The sequence below is a fragment of the Colossoma macropomum genome, unplaced genomic scaffold (genome assembly GCF_904425465.1).
Source record: "Colossoma macropomum unplaced genomic scaffold, Colossoma_macropomum, whole genome shotgun sequence".
Classification (NCBI taxonomy): Eukaryota; Metazoa; Chordata; class Actinopteri; order Characiformes; family Serrasalmidae; genus Colossoma; species Colossoma macropomum.
Genome location: NW_023494789.1, coordinates 49,900,496 through 49,922,403, shown reverse-complemented (window position 1 = coordinate 49,922,403; position 21,908 = coordinate 49,900,496). Strand labels below are relative to the sequence as shown.

General features: G+C 38.3%; 1 protein-coding gene across 1 annotated transcript; it reads right to left on the bottom strand.

Moving 5' to 3' along the window:
• Positions 1-1,140: 1,140 nt before the first annotated feature.
• Positions 1,141-16,966, bottom strand: sdc4 (syndecan 4). The gene is made up of 4 exons (XM_036571566.1): positions 16,769-16,966; positions 3,790-3,993; positions 3,047-3,209; positions 1,141-2,893 (listed from the first exon to the last, which is right to left on the bottom strand). Exons 1-4 carry the CDS (start codon positions 16,823-16,825, stop codon positions 2,742-2,744), a joined length of 576 nt encoding a protein of 191 aa, XP_036427459.1. The 5' UTR covers positions 16,826-16,966; the 3' UTR covers positions 1,141-2,741.
• Positions 16,967-21,908: the final 4,942 nt, after the last annotated feature.

Here is a 21,908-nt window from a genome sequence, read left to right as displayed (position 1 = left end):
AGGTGTTGGAACATTGCTGTGAGGATTTGATTGAACATTAGTGAGGTCAGGTACTGATGTGGGATGGTCAGTTCTGGATCACTCCAACTCATCCCAAAGGTACCGGATGGAGCTCCATCACTCCAGAGAACACAGTTCCACTGCTCCACGGCCCAATGCTGGGGGGCTTTATACTCCTCTAGCCCATGCTTGGCATTGGGCATGGTGACCTTAGACTTATGGGTTACTGCTCCAGAGTGTCTATTCTATTGGTCAGTGCTTTTCTATGGAGATTATACAGGCTGTGTCAGTACTGGGTGACCTTAAAGTAACAGAATTCTCTCAAAGGCTGTGTGGATACTTTTGGACATGCAGGGCCAGTTTCCTGGACCCAGATTAAGGCTAATCTTAGCCAAAAAAGAAATTCCAATAGTGTCCATTAGCACTGCAATTAAGTCAAAGACTAGGCTTAATCCATGTCTGGGAAACCAGCCCATAGTGCATCTTGAAATTTTGAAAAGCCCTGACCGAGAAAGAGCACGTAGGCTGGACAATTCAAAAGGTCAGGAGTGCCCTAGTCTTTTATAGTTGACATTTTTCACATCTGAAGCAAGAGTGGAGCTTAAGTTTCTCTTCAGACTTTATCTCAAAGACAAAAGCCTTAAAGGGAAATTCCAATGACTTTTCAAAATTTCAGCATACTTCAATGGGTTAAAAGGTCATTCAGAGTGGCCAGAGAAACTTGCAGAGTCAGAATTGTTCACAGTGGTGTTGATAGGAACCAGACGTCCACCTCTAAAAACTCCCTCACATGAAATGGTTATGAATTCACTGCCTGATGTCTGACACTGTCTTACCATAAAGTTTGGTATCAAATGTATGTTTTAAAAATCCATTCCAAGAACTTATTTTTCAGATTTATCACTATTTTAACATCATCAATATTCCGTTGAACCGTTTCACACCAAACCGTTCTGAATCACTCTGATTACATCTCACACACTGAATTGTGCAAAGAAATTTTGAAAAAATTGGTGGAATTCCCCTTTAAGGAGAGGAGGAGGATGTTTACATATCAAACGTTCTCTCCATTTACATTGCATTCATTATCATCCATTACAGCATGAGTGAGTTTGAAAGTAAGACAGCGACACCTTTATAAATGTTAATGTGCATAAAATCGCTTTATTTCCAATCAGATTAGAACCTGCAAGCAGAAACCAATGATTCATTGATTCCTCGACTAGATTGGTGAATTTACATCGTGTGATGTAGAAAAAAAAAGCAGCAGATTTTCTTACTTTTCTCCATGCAAATGACATGGTTCATTCACTCACCCTGGCACTACTCTGAGCATCCTTCTACAAAATATAAATATATAATATATATATCGCTTAAAAAGGTCTAAAAGGAATAGAAACTTTTACAAAACAACACAAAAAATTGCTTCAAAACTCTTCTGAAAATCTTTCACTAGTGTACAGATTTCTTTTTTTCTAAATCACATGTACAGCTTAGAGGGGAGGAACCCCCAACCTGAAGGAAGGCAATAAAATAAGCTATTTGACAGTTAAATTAATACAAAAACAAAATAAAAATGAAATAAAAAAAAAGAAGTCATCTATGAAACACTGAAAAGGAGACAGGAAACAAAGTTGACAGGAAAACGTTAGTATTAGCATTGGTCATTATCATTTTTTGAAACTTCGTACTGTTTCTCAAAGGCAAAGAAACAATATAATAATAATAATATTTATAACAATAATAAAAGATCATCATTCCATGTTTAATTTATAAACTCAATACCGGGAAAAAAAAGTGATAAGAAGAAAGTTTTGGCATTTAAATATTTGGTAAATAAAAGTCTGCCAAAAGTACATTTTATTCAAACGGCTATTTACACATCCCTGGAAATCAGAAGTCTGTTTGCAGAGACTTTTCAGTCAGCGGCAAAAGACGTACCTGTTAAACGAGCTAAGAGGAGAACAGCTCTGAGTAACAATGCCTGGGCTTGGCTGTCAGTCAAATCAGAAAACCATGAAGCGTTTCACCATGACGTTAGCCTTAAAACTCATTCATAATTACTATGAGGTGAATATATGGAATGTAAGAACACCTGGTTTATTGTATATATATATATATATATATATATATATATAAAATCTGCAAGCTCATTAAAAAAAAAGGTAGAACTGTTGAGGCTTTTAAATGTGTATATTCAGCTTAACGTGAATGCCCAAAGGTCAGTTTTATAAGATGAACAGCATGTTCACAATCTGTACCTCTGATACTAATCAGCAACACAAAATTAAACGTCTTAACAAGCAAAAGGCTACAGTAACATTCCCCTCAATGGCACAGATAAAAGTCCGCTTAAAGTTTTATCCTGATTTCTAATCCGTGTCATGTACCTGCAAAAGTCCTCTTTGCACCTTGTAGTGTTTACAAACCAGGGAAAGCTTAAAGGCAAGGGACCAAATGGCATTTCACTTTGGGCATTAAAAAAAAAAGAAAAACGCCAAAAAGGATAATGTCAAAACTTGTACAGTGCAGTTTGGCAACAGAGAACCTTCCCCTCCCGGCGACTTTGACCTGGTGAGGTTCTGCTGAAATGTCCAGAGTAATCACGTTTTCATTCAGAAGCTGTGATGTTACGGTTTCTCAGGTAGAAGAGAGAGTGAGGTTGGCCGTGCGTCGGAGGCACTATGTGAGTTTAGAGTTCGGAATTTCTTATTTGCTTCAGATGGTGTGGCTTCGCACGTTCATGCATAGATCTCGGTGGTGGGTGCTTTCTTGTAGATGGGCTTTTTGCCCAAGTCGTAACTGCCTTCGTCTTTCTTCTTCATGCGGTAGACCAGAAGAAGGATGAGGAGGACGGCGAAGAGCAGGCCAACGGCACCGCCAGCAATGACAGCTGCAAAAAATAAAAGACAATAATCAGTGAGATAAATGCATAACAGTGTTTTAAAACCAACTTTGAACCCTGACTCTTCTCCTTTGCTGGCAAATGTGCAAATAATTAAAACTAATTCTGGTAACACTCAGGGTTTCTTGTGAACTATCTTACCTGCAAGAACTTCTGTCTTGTTAAAAATGTTCTGTTCAGCTTTGTTCTGCTGGACGCTGGATGAATGAGCAATCTCGTTTTGTCGCACCAAGTCCAGATCATCGTCTGGCTCAGTCAGTATCCGTGGAGGATCTGCGTCTGGGATTTCGTTGTTTATTTCAGACTGAGAGAGAGAGAGAGAGAGAAAGAAAAAATAAATAAACAAATAAATGTGTTTTCAATATTTAAAGAGGAATTCCACTCATTTTTAAACATTTCTGCATAATTCAAAGGCTGGGATGTGTACAAAGTCAATCAGAGGGGTTGGAATGAAGCGGTTCATTGACTAGAACCGTACAAACTTGTATTTCTTTGCTGTGGTGCTGATAGAAACTGGAAGTTAAAGCTAAACAAAAGATTTCCTTGTGTACTATTTTGCCTTTTGACACCATGCATGTACCTCTTAAATACACATTTCAGGCTACAGGCTTCCTGAAACTGTTATAAAACAATGTTTTAGGCATCAGGCAGCGTATTTATAACCGTTTCATGCTTTTAGAGGTATCGAACTCAGATACCTGGTTCCCATCACCACCACTGTTCACATAAAACAAACATCATGACTTTTACCTCGTAACGATTTAATTATGCTGCAAGGTTTGACAAATTCCCTTTTAAGGCTTTGGTTCAGCTGTGTTAACTGAGATAAAGGGGATGTTTTTTGAAAATGGTTCGATACTTTTCTTTGTCGGAAATGCGTTTACCTCATCTGTTGCCTTTGCATTGTAGTCGCCATATTCATCTTCTTCATCATCATCATCACCAGAGCCTGAAAACTCATACTCATCATCTTCCTCGACGGACAATAAGTCCAGCTCATCATTGAAACCAAAATCGCCAGATGACTCGAGGTCGGCGTCGTGCGGCTCCACCCCCTCGTCGCGCACCCATGTTTCTGTCTCTCGTACCTGGAAGAACACATAGGCACTTTGATTAGGTCTGTTTTTGCAATATTTACCAAAGTGATTGCATGAAAAGCTCAACATAAACATTATCGAGTTTCCTTTTGGAAAACGGTTCACTGTGGCAACTGGCAGAGCCGTAACCTTGGAGGCTAGAACAGGAAGTGCTCACCCTGGCCCTTATCTTCTCTATTATTAAAGTTACACAGGAAATGCCTGATACCACATCAACCCTGAGCACAATGGACGTCTGTTGTTCCTTAAACAATGGGGGAGGGGGGGAGGAGGGGGGCAAAAAGGCCGTGCCACGTCAGCAAAAGCCTCCGATAACTGGATTTGCTGATGACCTTCTGGGCTAGACGTCCATGCTGACTTTATAGAGCAAAGCCACCATCCTGTTTTCATCTACTCAATCACAATAATTATGCGAAGGTACTGAGTGTAATTGAAAGATGTTATTGGTCGTAACTGTTTCACATCTGAAGTAAGGGGTTAACTCTGAAAGCTTCGGTCTGTTGGTCCAATTCAGAAAGCCGAAAAACAAGAGTAACAGAAAAAGAGACGTAATAAGAGAGTAAGGACACAAGCTGTGAAGTACTGACCGATTCAACCAACTAGAGCAGCTGGCCTACAAGCCAACAGGTCTATGTTTGGTAGACAGCTGAGTTTCAGTGTAATTAAGGCTTTGGTTTGTTATAGAAACAGCTGTGCGTCTGTTGACAAGAATGGGTGGATCCAGGAACATCGTGACTACGGACACATTCACGCATTATTCATCTACTCAGCAGACTGGCCTTTTGTTAGACTCGGATGACTGTTCAACCGTGGCTTAGAAAAGAGTTCAAACTTCATGATCAACCATTAATCACAGGGTCAGTTAACGTTTGGGTGTAATTTTAAACTGCATGCAGTCTAAGCTGACAAACAAACTCACAATCCCCCTTTTTAAACAAGTGAGTTATACTTTATGTACTGATAAAAGAATAGGCGCAGCCAAAGGTCACCATGTCCAATGCTAAGTGCCTCTGGGATGAGCTGGAGTGATTCGGAACTGGTCAGATACTATGTTGGATGATCTCACTAACGCTCTTGTGAAGGCTAAATGCAATCAAATCCTCACAGCAATGTCCCAACACCAAGTCTAAAGCCTTCCCAGAAGAGTAGGGGCTGATACTGGAGCAATAGGAGACAAACTAACTATTTATAATAATAATAATAATAATAATAATAATAATAATAATGATAATAAAAAAAATCAGTTTGAGATAATTTGAAAATACCTGTTGCTCTTTACATTGTGTGTAAATTCCATGATGAATGGACCAAAAGAAACGTCCCAAAATGACTTGGAAAAACGTCTGGTTCCATTGACTTACATTAAAAGTAAAGTATGTTTTTTCCTTCTCCTGTAAAGTTACTATTTTGGAGATACAAGGTTTTCTTCTGACAATAGCGATAATTAATACCAATGAGCAAATTTTTGGACAAAGGGTCTTAATCCCTCTCTAGGAAAACGGCCCATAATGCATCACCAATATTTCCCAGAGGGAAAACCACACTTGCACTCCACTGTGCTCTGGAATGCCACCCTTCCAGTCTCAGACAAGCAACCAATTTATTTCTCATGTTGCCATACTTAAGCGTCCATACCACTGCAGCCCACCGATATCCCTCCCTTAGAATCCAGTTCACGGACCAAACGGCGCTCTCGATTTCAAGCCGAAGGTAAAGATCTTGTGTAAACATGCAGGTTCACTTCCTTTTTGAGTGCATAACCTGGCTGAGAGAAGTGAGGCCAAACCATCTGGCCTTTGTCTCATATCGTCTGGCATGTGAAGGTAATAAATTAGCCCACCGTGGACAAAAAACACCTTAAAACCACACATTTCCCCTTTCCTTCATGCCTCGTTGTATGGCTGAAGTCACTCCACCCCTCTCTGGAAGTGAATCACAGTGGCTAGCATGTTAGCACAGGCTTATCTGCACACAGAGAGGGAGATGGAGGCCTTTATCTCTCTCGATTTGCTGCCAACTGTCAAGCACAGATAGATTTATCAAGCCTAATAATGTGCTCGGCCCCACATACAGAGAAAGTCACAAATAACCGTAGGTAGTTCTCCACACCTACACAAGACGCAGCTCGAACTGCAGCTCTACACCCTGCTGAACTCCTTTAAAATCAATATTATATATCGTTATGGCTGTCAAATATCCCTAAGCAACATTCAATATACATAGGGCTGGGTAATCAACAAGGTCACTTCTCCACACTTATCTTGCAACAAACATTATAAAGTAGGTCAACAGTAATAGTAACACAATCTAATTTGAACTGCACTGATAAGAATTCAGTTCTTATTCTCCTGGGTATATTTCGGTTTTTCCGTCTGAATTTACCAAATCTTAAGGCAAGTTATTCAGCAACTGCATCAAATAAATGCAAAATGTTGGTGTTTTTTTTACATCTACATTTAAGGCATTTACCAGACGCTCTTATCCAGAGCGACTTACAATTTGATCGTTTTACACAGGGAGGTGAAGGGAGTGTTAGGAGTCTTGCCCAGGGACTCCTATTGGCATAGTGTAGGATGTTTACCCAGGCGGGGACTGAACCCCAGTCGACAGCGTAGACGGCAGAGGTGTTACCCACCACACTACACCAACCACTTTTTGATGAAGTGCGTTTTGGAACCACTGGTGGTTCCATGGAGTTCAGGAAAATTAGGGATGCATGATGATACCAGGATCATCAGTATTTGAAAAATAATTGCTTAATATAAAATGCAAACTGATAATTAATAAACAGTTGTATCAGTGCGTTTAAATGTTCTTTGCAATGCTAATCCAGTCAATTAATTCCTTATTTCAGATTTTTTTATAAATGTACCTGAATTGGCTTAAACAGATATATACGCTAAAAATATCAGATACTGATGCACGCATGCTGTTCATATAAAAGGTGTGAAATTATGGGCCTTCATGTTCTTAATAAGTAAATATGGTACAAATCCAATAACATATTCAACGCACCAAGCTAAAGAAGGGTGGGGTGGGCTAGGGTAGTGGTGGCCACCAGAGCGGCCCAGTTTAAGACCTATTCCAAGAAATCGAGATCATGCAAATACCAGATGCAACTGTAAGTCTTCTCTGAACTAAGTGCCTTTTATAAAGAAAGAAGCATTCAGATGGTAAATTAGAGACCGACGGAAAGAGTATGTGGAAGCCCCCTCGAAAACTCCCCCACCTCAGAACATATACACTGACGACCACAACTGTTTGAACTCTTCTCTTCTAGGCAGGAAGACGCAATGAAAAGAAGCTACTGAGAAGAGAAAGTCTCGACAACCACGCGGGTTCAGAGCTGAGAAACGAAAACTACTTTAGCAGCTTCCTTGAAACCCCAAGGGAGGAAATCAACAACTCAGCTGGAAAAAGAAAGTACCAACCATACCAGCTGGTGAGGAAGAGGGCATATACTGCTGAAGTAAGCACCTAATATGTAAACGCTGCGGTGAACCCACAGCCACGAAACCAATCTCAGTAACTGAGAAGTCTCAGGAGACGATGGGTTACACACAACTCCGCAGAACACAAAGACTGTGGATGTAGGTCACTGTTTAGAATACAATACTGTTCATGTTAGCAGATTAGAGGTTCTTGTCATGGCAGCTCTAGCTTTTGACGAGGGCTGCGACAATTGGTGGGTGCTGTAAATATGTCGGTTTACTTATTCACAGCCAAATGTTACCTGTTTTAGCACAGCAGGTGATGTGATAATGCCACAAAACCTGGTTAAACGGGAGAAAATATATGTAAAAAGTGCATTTGTGGTCAAAAACTTATGGGCTAACTTGATCTTGGTATAGTTCGGTAATTTTGCCAAAATCGCTAAATTTTACTAAATTTGTTTGAATAAATTTGTATAAAATATAATAAAAGAAAAACATTCTGAATTATGATATGAAATAAATTATATTACATTACTAATTTAATGGAATTATAAAACAAACAAATTTGCTAAATGTACTTGCCAAATAAATGCTACATTAAACTGGCTAAATTTGCTAAATTTGAATAAATTTATATAAAATTCAATAAAAATTAATGTAATTAAATTATAAATTAATTAAATGATATCAAATTAATAATCTTATGAAATTATAAAAGAAATACATTTGCTAAATGTATTTGATGTATAAATGCAAAATAAAATTTTCCATTTTATAAAAATTTACATTAACTCTATTGTCCGATTGCTTTGTTCTGAGAATAAAGTGGATAGATTAACTGATGCATCGATAAAAATTTCCATAAAAACTAAATGGTGAGCAGCAACTCCTTCCACCTTCTAGATCCGAGAAGTCGGCTCACGCGAACTGGTGGCCTCGGATAAGCCGGGCCTCAATCCGGACCGGCATAGCAGGCAGCAAATCCCACCATCTGCTAGCAAATAGCTCAGCATCTGTTCCGTTAAGCCGAGAGAACGGCGGAGAACTCCTTGCCACGTTTATTATTGAGCCGGATAACCTAACCGTCAGCTTTGCACATCTAGGAACACTTTGAGGATGGATCTAGATATAAATTAGACCATGATGTCATTTTCCATAAAAAAAAGAAAGAGAAAATGGTTTCTAAACAAGAATCCTGCTATCTTGACATTTTGATGAGATACCTCTGCATGTCGTCTGGGCCGTACATGCCGGTCTTTTATCTCCTGGGAGGCGGCTTTTCAAGGTCGTAACTGTGCTCGTAGTCTTCTGTGAGATTTTGGCCTAAACAGTGTCCGACGCCTGGGGAAAAGTTAATGATTTCCTTCAAAAACAAAGAAAAAACCTCACTTTTGAAGAAGCTGCCAATCTATCACCACAGAGGAGATTCCGAGCTTAGAAAAATGCTGCTGCCTCTCAGTCTGGACTTTAAGGGTGGCTGATCAGCCCATTTTACTTTGTCTGAACATCTAACAAAGATAGGAGAGACCAGTTGTTTTAGTACTTGTAGGCATCAAGTTTCTGTTTGAATTCAAGAAAAGATCCCACTTAAAGCTGTGCCTACTTACCAGTCTCTGATTACGGGTCTAAAAGTGCACGGATGCGTCCTGATGCGCTGATCTGAAGGTGGCCATTCAACTGCTAAAATGTCAGAATCGATTATAATAATCACCTGAAAACATATCTGTTCATTTTCTGGCCAAAATAAAAGCCTTTCAAACTTTAAAAAAAGCAAAGCTTGTACTGTTTACTGTCTAAATTCCAATTAATGCCTCCTCCAGCAAAATCTGTGTATTTTATGCACTTATAAAAGCAGTTCTGAAATCTGAAACATAAAAAAGAATAAAAATATGTATGTTTATATGTTTGCTATGCCCAATATTAATGATTTTATTGATGGTTTTGGCCAGATTTAAACCCTACAGAGAACATATGCAGAGAATATTTGGTCTCACATTAAACACAAACCAGCTTGGCAGTGTTTTTCAACTATTTGAAGCCATCAATTGTTTTGGTTATTTTCCAATGCTTAAGTCCAATTTCATGATGAATGGACCAAAATAAATGGTCCAAAATCTGGATACCTTAAATTTAGAATATCTCTCATTACAAGTTAGGAATTTATAATCCTTTCAAGTTACCATTTTGGAGGTTTGAGGTTTCGTCTTCGTGTAACAAAACAAACGGTACTATTATCGCAACGTATTCAACTGCATTGGATCTCTGTATCGTGGCTACTGCTTTAGCTCGGGGCTAACATAAAGCACGGCTTTTGTTACATGTTTATGTGCTGGTAAGAAATCAGTGCGAATGGATGAGGCAAAACCACACTGTGCCTTTTTAAAGACTTAATTACTGGACATTTATAGTCCTCAACGTTGAAAACTCGAATAAACTGACAATGGAAACCTAAAGAAATGTAAAGTCCTCCTCATGACGAACTCTAGATAAGCACTATCAGCTTTTAGGACCAAACCAGCTCCCACATCACCATGACTGTTCCGAGACGTCTGATAAACACGACCTCAGACTGTTCTCACCTATGAGAAACAGCTGAGTCACACGCTGAGCCTCACATACAGGAGAACATTCCAGATTCTTTCCACCTTCACAGGAACTATTTATAGCGTCTTTTTTTCCTTGCATACCAGACTGAACCTGTACAGCACTGAGAGGAGAAGAATTCCACGTTCCTTACGTCAAAACCGAACACCTTAAAGGAGAATGCCACCAAAATCCCTGCATAATTTAATCACCACCACGCAAGCAAAGTCATTCAGGGTGGCGTAATGTGTAATGGTTCACAGGGGAGGTGACTAACCAAACACATAAAAAGATTAATGCCTCTAAAAGCTCCGTCATAGAAAGTTATGACATGAAACAGTTGTGAATATGCTGTCTGACACTGTTTTAGGAGAGGGTTTCGTTTAAAATCTACCATTTTTTAAATACATTTATCTTGGAGAGGTACATGCAGGGTGTTGTGAGGCAAAATAGCTCCAAAATAACCACAATTTTACCATTTTATTATATTAAACTCAGAAGACATGTGTAGGTTCACTGGTCATTTTGCATAGTAAATAAAATGTGTGTGTTACAGATGTAATGTCCCCTGGTTCCTATCACCACCACTGTAAAGTAGAGTCAGTTTGTTTCCCCATATTATACAGAATTTTTGAAAAACTGGTGCAATTCCCCTTTAAACCTGCCTACTTACTACTAATCCTGCTTATATGATGTGCTCTCCTAATATAAGCATTCAGCTTTGGCATCAGCCTGCCTTTTAGCATTAGCACAGTACATGAAACAGTCTGATATATGCCAGTATGATGCACCAGCCACCCATCTGAAACACAGGATCATGGGCAGATGATGTGGCCCAGCTGAAATGTAAAACGCTCCTTATATAAGCTCTAAAAATGCTATGATGCAGGACAAGAGTGCTTCAAAAAGCTCCACTAGAGAACGTCTGATTATGAAAAACTCAGTCGTGCCCTCATCTGCCTCCTTTGTCACTTCAAAGGAAGGCTTTCATCCCTTTCTCCTGTCTCCCACTGGCTTTCATTAATTAAGCTGCTCACTATTAAGTGAGGGCCTTTTTTTGAGTCACAATGGAGGAAGACACAGGCCAGCTGTAAATCCCAAACAACTGGTACTGCACTGTTGGGGCAAGACAAAAAAAAGAGAGAGAAATCCAATCTAAGGGGGTCAGATGGCACTTTTACACAAGACAATAAGAAAAAACTGGGGAAAAAAGCATTTAAACTAGGCTTTTTTCACAACATACGGAACTGACCATTTTTAAAAAATCCATACACGGCACCGACAAGGTTCTCAATTCTCTTTTCAAAGGGTAACTCCATAGATTTTTCCAAATTTCTGCATAATTCAGAGGTTGAGATGTAGACAAATTCAAAGTGGTTTGATGTGAAATGGCTCGTTGTAGAGAAGCTATTACATGTAATGTTAATAAAGGTAAAACAATGGTAAATTAGTTTTATCTGGAGACTATTTTGCCCTAAAATGTGTGTATTTTAAAAATACAGATCAAATGTTTGCTGTGTCACCTATATAGTAAGTGGAGCTGATAAAATGGACAATGAGCATGCATATATATATATATATATATATATATATATATATATATATATATATATATATATATTATATATATATATATATATATATTGTGTAACTTCAGGTGGAACGAACGAAACTCGTCAAAAAACAACCACATATATTTCATATTCATATTTCCTCAAAATCTTCCGTGACATTTACATGGCATGAATAATGTACAGTTTCGCTGGTGTTCTGCTTTTAGGACTCTGCGGGCCCGCTTATCAGGAACACATCAGGGAAACGTTTTTTAAAAGAGCCGTTGAGAACAGGTGGTATCTAGGTACCAGGAACGAACTCCTATGGAGGTGACAAAAGGTTAATAAGACCAAAAGCCAAATAAAAGAAGCCCCCAAGAGTGTGGGCTTCTCTTAAAGCTACAGTCAGCCTTTTAAACCTATTTAATTAACTACAAATGATTTTCAACATCTTCATGTTGACTTTGAGCTCCACTTTGCTCAACATGAACATATTTAGTTCTACAAAGGCCAATACTAATGACTAGGGATTAAAATTAATAGGCTATACAGGCGTATCCCAATTGATCATTAGGGCAGACGTGTTCGCAGCCTGGCCAGAGAGACGGACTGAAAATAAATAAATAAAATTCTTAACTTCTTTCACTCAAGCTGCAAACAAAACCCCCTCTCTCAGTGCCAACATTCCTTTCACCAAAGGGATTTTATAGGCCAGTGGACAGCAATGCAGAAAGCATTATTACATCCCGGTGAAAGTATTTATCATGTTCACCACTCAGTCTTTCACTGGCCGCTCTATTCAGCCTGTCTTGTGAAAGAACTTCATCATTCCAGCACGAATGGATTCATACTTAAAGGGGAATTCCAACCAATTTTTGAAAATCTCTGTTAAAGTTACGTACTTAAGATGCAAACGAAGCCTCTAAAGGCTGAAACACCATCTCAAAACTATCATAAAACAAAGTTTTGACTTAAAATGTATTTTAAAAATATCTTCATGGCAGAAAGGTGCATGCAAGACATTTTAAGCCCAAAGAAATCCTACTTTTGTTTGACTTACTACCTCTTTACCATTATCAACATTACATATACATATTCAGAAAGATGTATGTTCAACTTAAGTGATATCTTGACGGATAATAAGCAGTATATCCACCATTAATGACCAGAAAATGGCAAGTTTTTAGCTTTATTATTCTGTTTTGCGTACTTTATTCATGTATCCAGGCCCAGACAGTTAACTTTAGTGTGTATGTGTCATTTACTGGGTGCTGTTTTGAAATAATCCCTAAAAAGTAAGTTACCTTTGTGGGAGTGTGCTTTCTGTCTGGTTAGCATAGTTAATTTTAAAAGAATTTCAGGTTCAAAATACATTCGTTTAGCCTAGCGGAGGAATGAGTTAATTAACTTTTGCTCACTGGTGGTTTTGGATGGTAAATAAAATGGGTATTTGTGCTGTAGACAGTTCCTATCCCATCCTCCGAACGATTTATCTGATAAACAGGTAGAGTTCCCCTTTAATTCAGAAGAAATAATTCCAACAAGACATGTCAGACAGTGGATGGCGCCCTGTAATGACCCGAAGTGGACATCTGAAGCGAATCACGTGTGCACACAGATGCTGACTATCCACACAGAACATCTTGTCTCTCTCTTCCCAAAAGGGGAGCGAGGAGCTTCGCCATTCTAGCTGCATTTCCTATTAAGGCCTCAAGTGTATTTCCTCCCAAATAGAATTTGGTCCATGGAATGTTATTACACATAAGTACTGTACAATTACCAGGAACAATGTTCACATTCAGCGCAGTGCAACGGAGGCTGGAGGGTTTAACGTTTCATCCACGCTGAAATCCGGCCAATTTAACACAACGTTAATGTCGTAGGACAATTTAGCGTCAGTCCTGACTTGCCAACATTGCCTAAAATGGTCCAAAACAGCTTGTCAGACTTACATTTTCTTTAAGAAGAAGGCAGAACAGGGTAAAATATGTGCCCTCTGCGCTACAAACTCTCAGCCCAACCCACATTATATCATATTTCACATCTCATAGCTCTACACCTAGTCATAGTCCAAGTAAATATTCCTTATTATTCATTAAACTGAAGTTTAAGCCCTTCCAGAGTCCAGTGGCTGGAGGAAGGGAAAGAAATGAAAGCACTGGACCATTTAAATCCAGCCAAGTGTGTGAAATCCCAAAAGAGGGCTGGTCAAGGTCATAAGGGGTCAAATTCCACCGAAATATACTATAGGAGGGAAAGGGAGGGGGGTGAAAAGGGAGCAGGAGATGCTTCTGTATGATTCTGAGGAATGTTGCAGCCTCCTTTGCTGAGAACTAACTACCTCCCACATTTAACCTTCAGTTTACAATTAACAGTCATAAACAGCCACAGGCAAATGTTTTAACAGGAAAGTAGCCCATAGTAGGGCGGAGAGACTATGTTGGTAGAGTGTGATACTGACATACTGTGATATTCCTATTATAATGAGTAGTGTATCTGTAATAATGACCACAGAATGGCATGTTTTTAGCTTTTTAATTCTATGTAATTATAAACATGTATTTTAAAAGAGATCTTTAAGGCATAATAAGGCCAAAAAAAATCATATTTTTGTTTGACTTGCTACCACTTTACCAATATCAACATTACATATACATATTTAGAAAGCTGTATGGTCAACTTAAGTGATATTTTATTAGATAATAAGCAGTATATGCATAATAATGCCCATAAAATGGCATGTTTTTAGCCTTATTATTCTATTTTGTGCACTTTACTCATGATATCTAGGTCTAGGGAAGTAATTCTAGTGCATGCGTCACTTACTGGGTGAAAATACTGTTTAAAATTTCATAAATATATATAGTAAGTTCCCTTTTAGCATTGACAAGTTCCCTTTAGGGACAAGCAACATGATATTTTATTATTATCGTGATAAACTACGTCACAATACGCTATTCTGAGCATGTTCTGGATATCATCAGTGCTTAAAACCACTAACTGCATGTTTCATTACAAAGTGAGCATAATTATGCCTGTTTAAGTGGGTTTAGTGTCGTGCAGTTTGTAAAAAGCTGAATAAAAGTCATTGTAATTATATGTTTATTGTTTTTCTTAGTTACTTCTTATATGAGGCAATATTTTGCCTCTTCTAACTTATCAAATCTCAAAATAAACAAAATATTGTGATGCATATCGTGTACCGTGAAAATGTCCTGAAGTATTGTGATATGTTTTGTCATATCGTCCACCCCTAGTAAATTTGAGAGATCAAAATCAATCAATCAATCAATCAGTTATATCAGGTTTGAAATATATTCGCTCGGCCTAGAGGAAGAATGGGCTCATTAATTCTATTAAAGCAAACTTAAATACTATTAAACACTGATATATTGGTATATTTTGGTATTTTAGCAATATCGCCCAGCACCAAAATAGAGAAGGAATGCCACATCAGAAGCCCCGCAGCACAATATCAGGGCAGACAAGACAATTCGGCATCAACACCAAGGTCAGGAGTTGGATCTGTTGTTCATCTTCAAATAGACCAAACAAAAGGGAGGTTAAGCCCATCTAATAGGTGGACTGCATACATTCCAGGAGCTCGAATGGAAAGTTCTGCGCTCAGAACATTTGCATTTTGCCTGTGTGCATTTGTGGCTGGCTGACCACACACACTGGGTGGCATCTGTCTTATTATCATTCCTTTCTATTCTATTTCGGCCTGCTCCCAGCTCCACCACCACAAAGACATCTGCACACGGCCATTCTTTCCTATTATGAGGGAAAGAAACAGCATGGAAAAGAGTGACGTGCCACACGCAGGTGTTTCGGCCACAAAAAAGGTAAAATTAACACCATAAACAGAAAAGGTTAAGGAAGTGTGGTTCCTGGTAACGTCTGGTGCCTCTAAAATAAAAGCCCTGCTACAAAGTTTGCTTGCTTTCCTCGATTTCTGTTACCCAAAGGAAAAAGATAGGGGAATACTCAACGTGTGTCACATGAAAACCTTTGAGATACTGAAGAAAGTACAACTTTAAATGACAAAATTCAAGTCTGAACAAAACAGCACGACGATTTCAGAGCTTTGTTATTAAAGAAATTGAGAAAACAATGACGCGACGTTGCAGAATATGTTTAAATGAACAAGCCATTTAACCTAATAATGATTAAAGTAGATTATTAAAAAGTTATTGAGCAACTTACTATCATAGGCATAACACTAAACAATCACTGTAGACCCAACTAAGCTTTAGTAGTTCAGTGAACAATCGACTGTATTAGATTTGAAGGGGAACTCCACCCATTTTTCCAAAAAATTCATTATTAAACGATTACGATGTAAACAGAGTCGTTCAGAGTGGTTTGGTGTGAAACGCTCTGTTCTAGAGAAACTTGTCGAGTCAGAATTGTTCACAGTGGCGGTGATAGGAACCAGACGTCCACCTCTAAAAGTTCCCTCACAGAAAGTCATCACGTGAAATGGTTATGAACTCCCTGCCTGAAGACACTGTTTTACAATAGTTTTGTGACAAAGCTTTGGCCTAAAACGTTTTTTTAATCAATTTCCTTTATCTATTCATGGTGGAGGGACACAAGGGGGGTATTCTCAGGCAAAATAGTCCCCAAAGAAAACTTCTTTTTTTCATATTTTCATTACTTTACCATCATCAACAGCCCATATAAAGACTCCGAAGACACCAGTAGGTCCACTGGTGGTTTTCGATAGCAGGTTAATTAAAATGGCTATTGCAGACACAGTGACCCCTGGTTCCTATCACCACCACTGTAAGGAAATCTGAACCATTTCACACCAAAGCACCCCGAATCACTCTGTTCACATCTCAAGGACTGAACTACTCAGATTTTTTTTAAAAGATTGGTGGAATTCCCCTTTAAGTAGTTCACTGAACAATCTACTACGGTAGTTTTAACTGCCGTGTTTGGCTAAGCTGGCTAACTGACTGTTTTGTTAGTACACAGGTTAGTTTCTCCTACCAGGCGGCGGAGAAAGGGAAACTCGGGATTAAGTTTAACTTAACTACATTAAGTACAATTTAACTTAACGTAAATAAAATCCATCGAGATACCAGGTACGGCTAACCGGTTAACGGCCGCTTTAACCGACTCGCACTGTTAGTTAGCTGGTTAGCTAGGTTACGTTAGCCAGCCACCTGAAAGCAAACCGTCACTTACCGACTCGGCGAAGACAGCAGCAGCCAGGAAAAACACGGTGAGGTACACTTTCATCATCTTCACGCACAGTAGCTTATAAACGGAACACCAGAGGAGGTCCAAAACTAGTCCTTCGGGTCGTGAAACCGAGCTAAACTTTAATGTTACGATTCCAAACTTCTCGTCTGCTCGCTTAACTCTGTCTCAGCGACGCCACTCCACGGTCTATACTTTAGGGACGAGGCTCCGCCCACTCCGACCAGGAGCCAATAGGACGACACATGAATTCATACGTCACTCAAAACTTACGGGAATTCTACAAAAACAGACAACAAAGGAAACATTTAGGGAAATTCACACATAAAATAAACTGCATTCAGTCTTTAACTCGTTTAGTTTAATAGATAAATAACCTCTGTGATCATTTAATGCTGTTACCTGCGCCTCCTTGTACAGTCATTATTGCACTGCCTTTATCTCTGGTTATAGATCTTATTGTATATGTCTATTTGTATTTATGGCTGTAGATATTTTTTTTGTGTATATTGTTCTTTTTATATTGTATCACCCTTATTATTATAACTGTCTTGTGTTGTGTGACTGATACTGGCTGCTCAATTTCCTTCAGGATCAATAAAGTAAGTATCTATCTATCTATCTATCTATCTATCTATCTATCTATCTGTCTATCTATCTAAATTATTATAATAATAACGATAATAATAATTGGAGGCCATATATCCAAAATACAGTAATTCTTCTAGACATTTACATAATATACATCACAATATTTTCTTTTTCTGAAGTTTGATTAAATAAAACAGACAGAAAAATAACTTGTAGTGCCACTTTTAGAAAAAAAATATATGTATAAAAGCATATATATAATATACATTACACAGTTAAGCAAATGCATAGTAAAGTATAATGATTTTTATTATTATTTTATTTGTTTCACATACTGCACTGCACTAAATCCAGTTAAACAGGTCTAATTATGCTCTCTTTCTAATGAAACATTCCACTGGTCAGTCTCCTTTAAGTACTAATAATATGCACAACATATTGTGCTTTTTTTATCACAAAAATGATAAATATTGTCATATTGCCCACCACTAATAATAATTCATTTATCTTATGTAGCCACTTTTAAAGTGGTATGGTCCACGAAGAGATTAAAACAAATTATATAAGACTGTAATATTTATTTTTAGAAGGCCAGAGTAGAAAAAAAATGCATTAAAAATAATTATCTGATTTAAAACGTCAATATTTCAAAAGTGAAGGTCCATAAAACCTCAAAATTCCACAGATTAAGAGCCAGCTCAGAGGGTGAAATTGATAGTTTTACAGAAAGGGGGAAATACCGGCCTATGAGGAAGTATGATCGTGGAAAGTTGAAGAACGTAATCTTCCAGCGAGCGTCATCAGCTTCCTAAGTGGAAATGAAACATGCTGCCTGTTTCGCTAGTTCTGCAGTTCTTGCAGCAACAGCAGCAGCTTTTTCTTCAGTGCTTCTTAAGAATTCGTATATCCATGAAATAAGGAGTTAGGAAGACGCAAAAGTAGCTAAAAAATCTTGATGAGGAGGAAAAAGGAAGTATAAAAGTTCATCCATTCTGAGTACTGACTTCCTGGTAGAGCTTCATAGAAACTGAAATTTGCCAGACTCTGCTCTGTTCTTCTCTTTTTTGGGCTCCTTTAAAGTGTGAGGTGTGGGAGGTGTGAGCAACATTAAAGCAGCCTAAGTGCTGAGTCAACACAACAGAACGAAATTAAACCCGAAAGGTAATTAGGAGCCACATGTGACCTGAATGGTGCTGAGGTCGATTCTGTTCCTCACAGTAAAAGCTTTATCATTAGAAGAGAGACGTGCAAACCTATCAGAGTATTGATGTGAGTAGTTATCACTCACTTCTGCCTTTACACAGTCGTTCTTTTTTTCTTTTCTTTTTCATTGTACTAGCTTTTTGTTAACATTTTCCCTTTCCTTTCCTCACCGGTCTTATCTTTTGCACTTTTCTTTCTCCTCCTCTGGGACTTTTGCCACCATGCAGTGGCCCAAAATGTACTTCTGTAAGCATTTAACTTTAAAAACATTCTTTCCTTTCCTTTTTCCATCCTCTTTCCTTTTCTTTTCCTTTCCCTTCATCTCTTCATTCCCTTTCCTTTCCTCTCCTTTAATTTCCTTTCCTTTTCCTTTCCTTTCCTTTCCTTTCCTTTCCTTTAATTTCCTTTTTCCATCCTCTTTCCTTTTCTTTTCCTTTCCCTTCATTTCATTTTCTCTTCATTCCTTTTCTTTTCCTTTCCTTTAATTTCCTTTCCTTTCCTTTCCTTTAATTTCCTTTGCCTTTCTATTCATTTCATTTTCTCTTCATTCCTTTTCCTTTCATTTAATTTCCTTTCCTTTCCTTTAATTTCCTTCCCTTTTCCTTTCCTTTCCTTTCCTTTCAATTCTCTTTGCCTTTCCATTCATTTCACTTTCTCTTCATTCATTTTCATTTCCTTTCCTTTCCTTTTCTTTCCTTTCCCTTTTCATCTCTTTCATTTAATTTACTTTCTTTTCCTTTCCTTTTGTTTCTTTTCCTTTCTTTTCCTTTGTTGTGGGACTTTTGACATCAAATAGCAGCATCCAAAACTATTTGGACACTTTAAGCATTTAAAATGAACTGTAATAAAATTCTAGGGTTAAGTCTTTCTCTTTCCCTTTCTTGTGGGATTGACGTCATACAGCGGCCCCAAAAGTATCTGTTGATGATCCTTATGTTACTATATAAAATCCTGAAAAAAAATATTTGTGAAGAGAAAAACACTTTTGATGCAACATCAAACTGATGGTGGACTCTTTATGTGGAGGACTCCTGGTGAAGAACTCCATCCAGACAGCACTAAAGCTACTGTGAAGCACAGACGTGGAAACCTCAAAGTGGGGCTGTTTTAGTACCGACCTGAAACTCAAGTCTGCAAAGAAATACTGATCTGAAACTCGCCAGCTGCTCTTTGAAAGAACACTGTACCAAAATGGAAATGACATTAGTGGGACGGTCTGTCTGTCTAACACAATTAGCTTAAAACATTTTTTAAAGTCTGGCACAAATGTCCAAATACGCCTATATTTGTATATGAGAGCTGTTTTCTTCTTGTTTGTTTTTGCATGTACACAAACATAAAAAGCAGCAATGTTCTTCATTATAGTTTGACATTGCTGGGGTGGGGGGTCTACAGGACAGGCAGCAGCTCACAGCAGCTATGTAGACACTCCATCCAGGCTCATAATGGAAAGAAACCACAACTGGATTACATTTTCATCACTCATCATCTTTTTTTCCCTATAGCTTTGAAACTCGCTCTCATGTCTGAACATGATCATGTCAGCGAGCGAGAGAAAACAGCATGAGAACAGTGTGTCGTAAAGCTTTCAGTGTAACTGGGCCACCTTTTATAAAACGGTAAAATACTGGCGTTCAGTAGATGTTACTGTAAATACAGTAAGTTTCACTTATTGTATAATCAATACGAATGACGTTAAAACACAATAAGTAGTGATTTTATGTGTATAAATGTGTTTGTTTAACCATTTCCAAACTTCTCCTCATCCAATACCTGGTTTGTCTAATCAATACCTCATTATTTTAAAGGTCCCATATAATGGAAAATTGGAATTTCCTCAATTTTTTTGCAATAAAAGAGTCTGATACTCTTAAATAAGGTGGTTCTTCAAGGGTTCTTTAGTACAGACAATGGTTCTATATAGAACCACGAACACTCAAAGAACCAAACGGTTTTCTGCATGGTGAAACGGTTCTTCAGATTGATGAAGAATGTGTTTTATATGGTTCTATACAGAGACTTTTTTGAAAAAGTCTCTATGTAGCACCAAAAAGTGACAAGCTTGACATCATAACAGTAGCAGGATCCTTTTTTGAGCTATATAGAACCATCTACACCACATTCTCCACCAATCTGAGGAACCATTTCACCATGCAAAGAGCCATCCATCTATTCCAGAGAACCATTAATCATGCAAATGGTTCTTTGAGTGTTCAGGGTTCTATATAGAACCATTGTATGTACTAAAGAACCATTGGAGAAGTATTTTTAAGTAAATATCGTAAAAGTTTCAAAACTGTACTGTTCACTTTCCAGTCCATACATTCCAACTGTGGAAATTAGGCTAAAAAATAGCTTGTTTTGAATAAATTGTTACTGTGATGTCACAAAACCAGTGCATTTGCACATACACTGATCAGGAATAACATTCTGACCACCTCCTTGTTTCTACACTCACTGTCCATTTTATCAGCTCCACTTACTATATAGGTGCACTTTGTAGTTCTACAGTTACAGACTGTAGTCCATCTGTTTCTCTGATACTTTGTTTGCCCCTTTTTACCCTGTTCTTCAGTGGTCAGGACCCCCATGGACCCTCACAGAGCAGGTACTATTTGGGTGGTGGATCATTCTCAGCACTGCAGTAACACTGACGTGGTGGTGGTGTGTTAGTGTGTGTTGCGCTGGTCTGAGTGGATCAGACACAGCAGTGCTGCTGGAGTTTTTAAACACCTCAGTGTCACTGCTGGACTGAGAATAGTCCACCAACCAAAAATATCCAGCCAACAGTGTCCTGTGGGCAGCGTCCTGTGACCACTGATGAAGGATTCTAAGAGATAAAAAGAAATAATGGTTATGACTGTGCTTGGAACATAAAACCACACAAACCTCATAAGTGGTCCTCAAGGAAAAATATTACATACTAAAATATGTTGAATATGGGCTCTTTAATTCACTGTGATATGGGTGTCCTGGAGAAATCCGTTCTCCAAGCTAACTCTCAAGACATAAGCTACGTTTTTGGGAAAAAAAAACTGTTACTTTTAACTATATTTATGTTTATTTGCATTTATTATAATGATAAATGGTGCTTTTACCATATTTTCTGGAGTAAATCATCCAACATCAGTACCCGACCTCACTAATGCTCAATCAAATCCTCACAGCAATGTTCCAACATGTAGCGTAAAGCCTATCCAGAAGAGTAGAGGCTGTTACTGCAGCAAAGGAGGATAAACTCACTATCAGTACCCCTCATTTCAGAACAAACGCTGTGTAAGCTGCTTTTTTTGCTGTTGCTTTTCAGGAGTTGTGTAGTTATTGGTTAAGG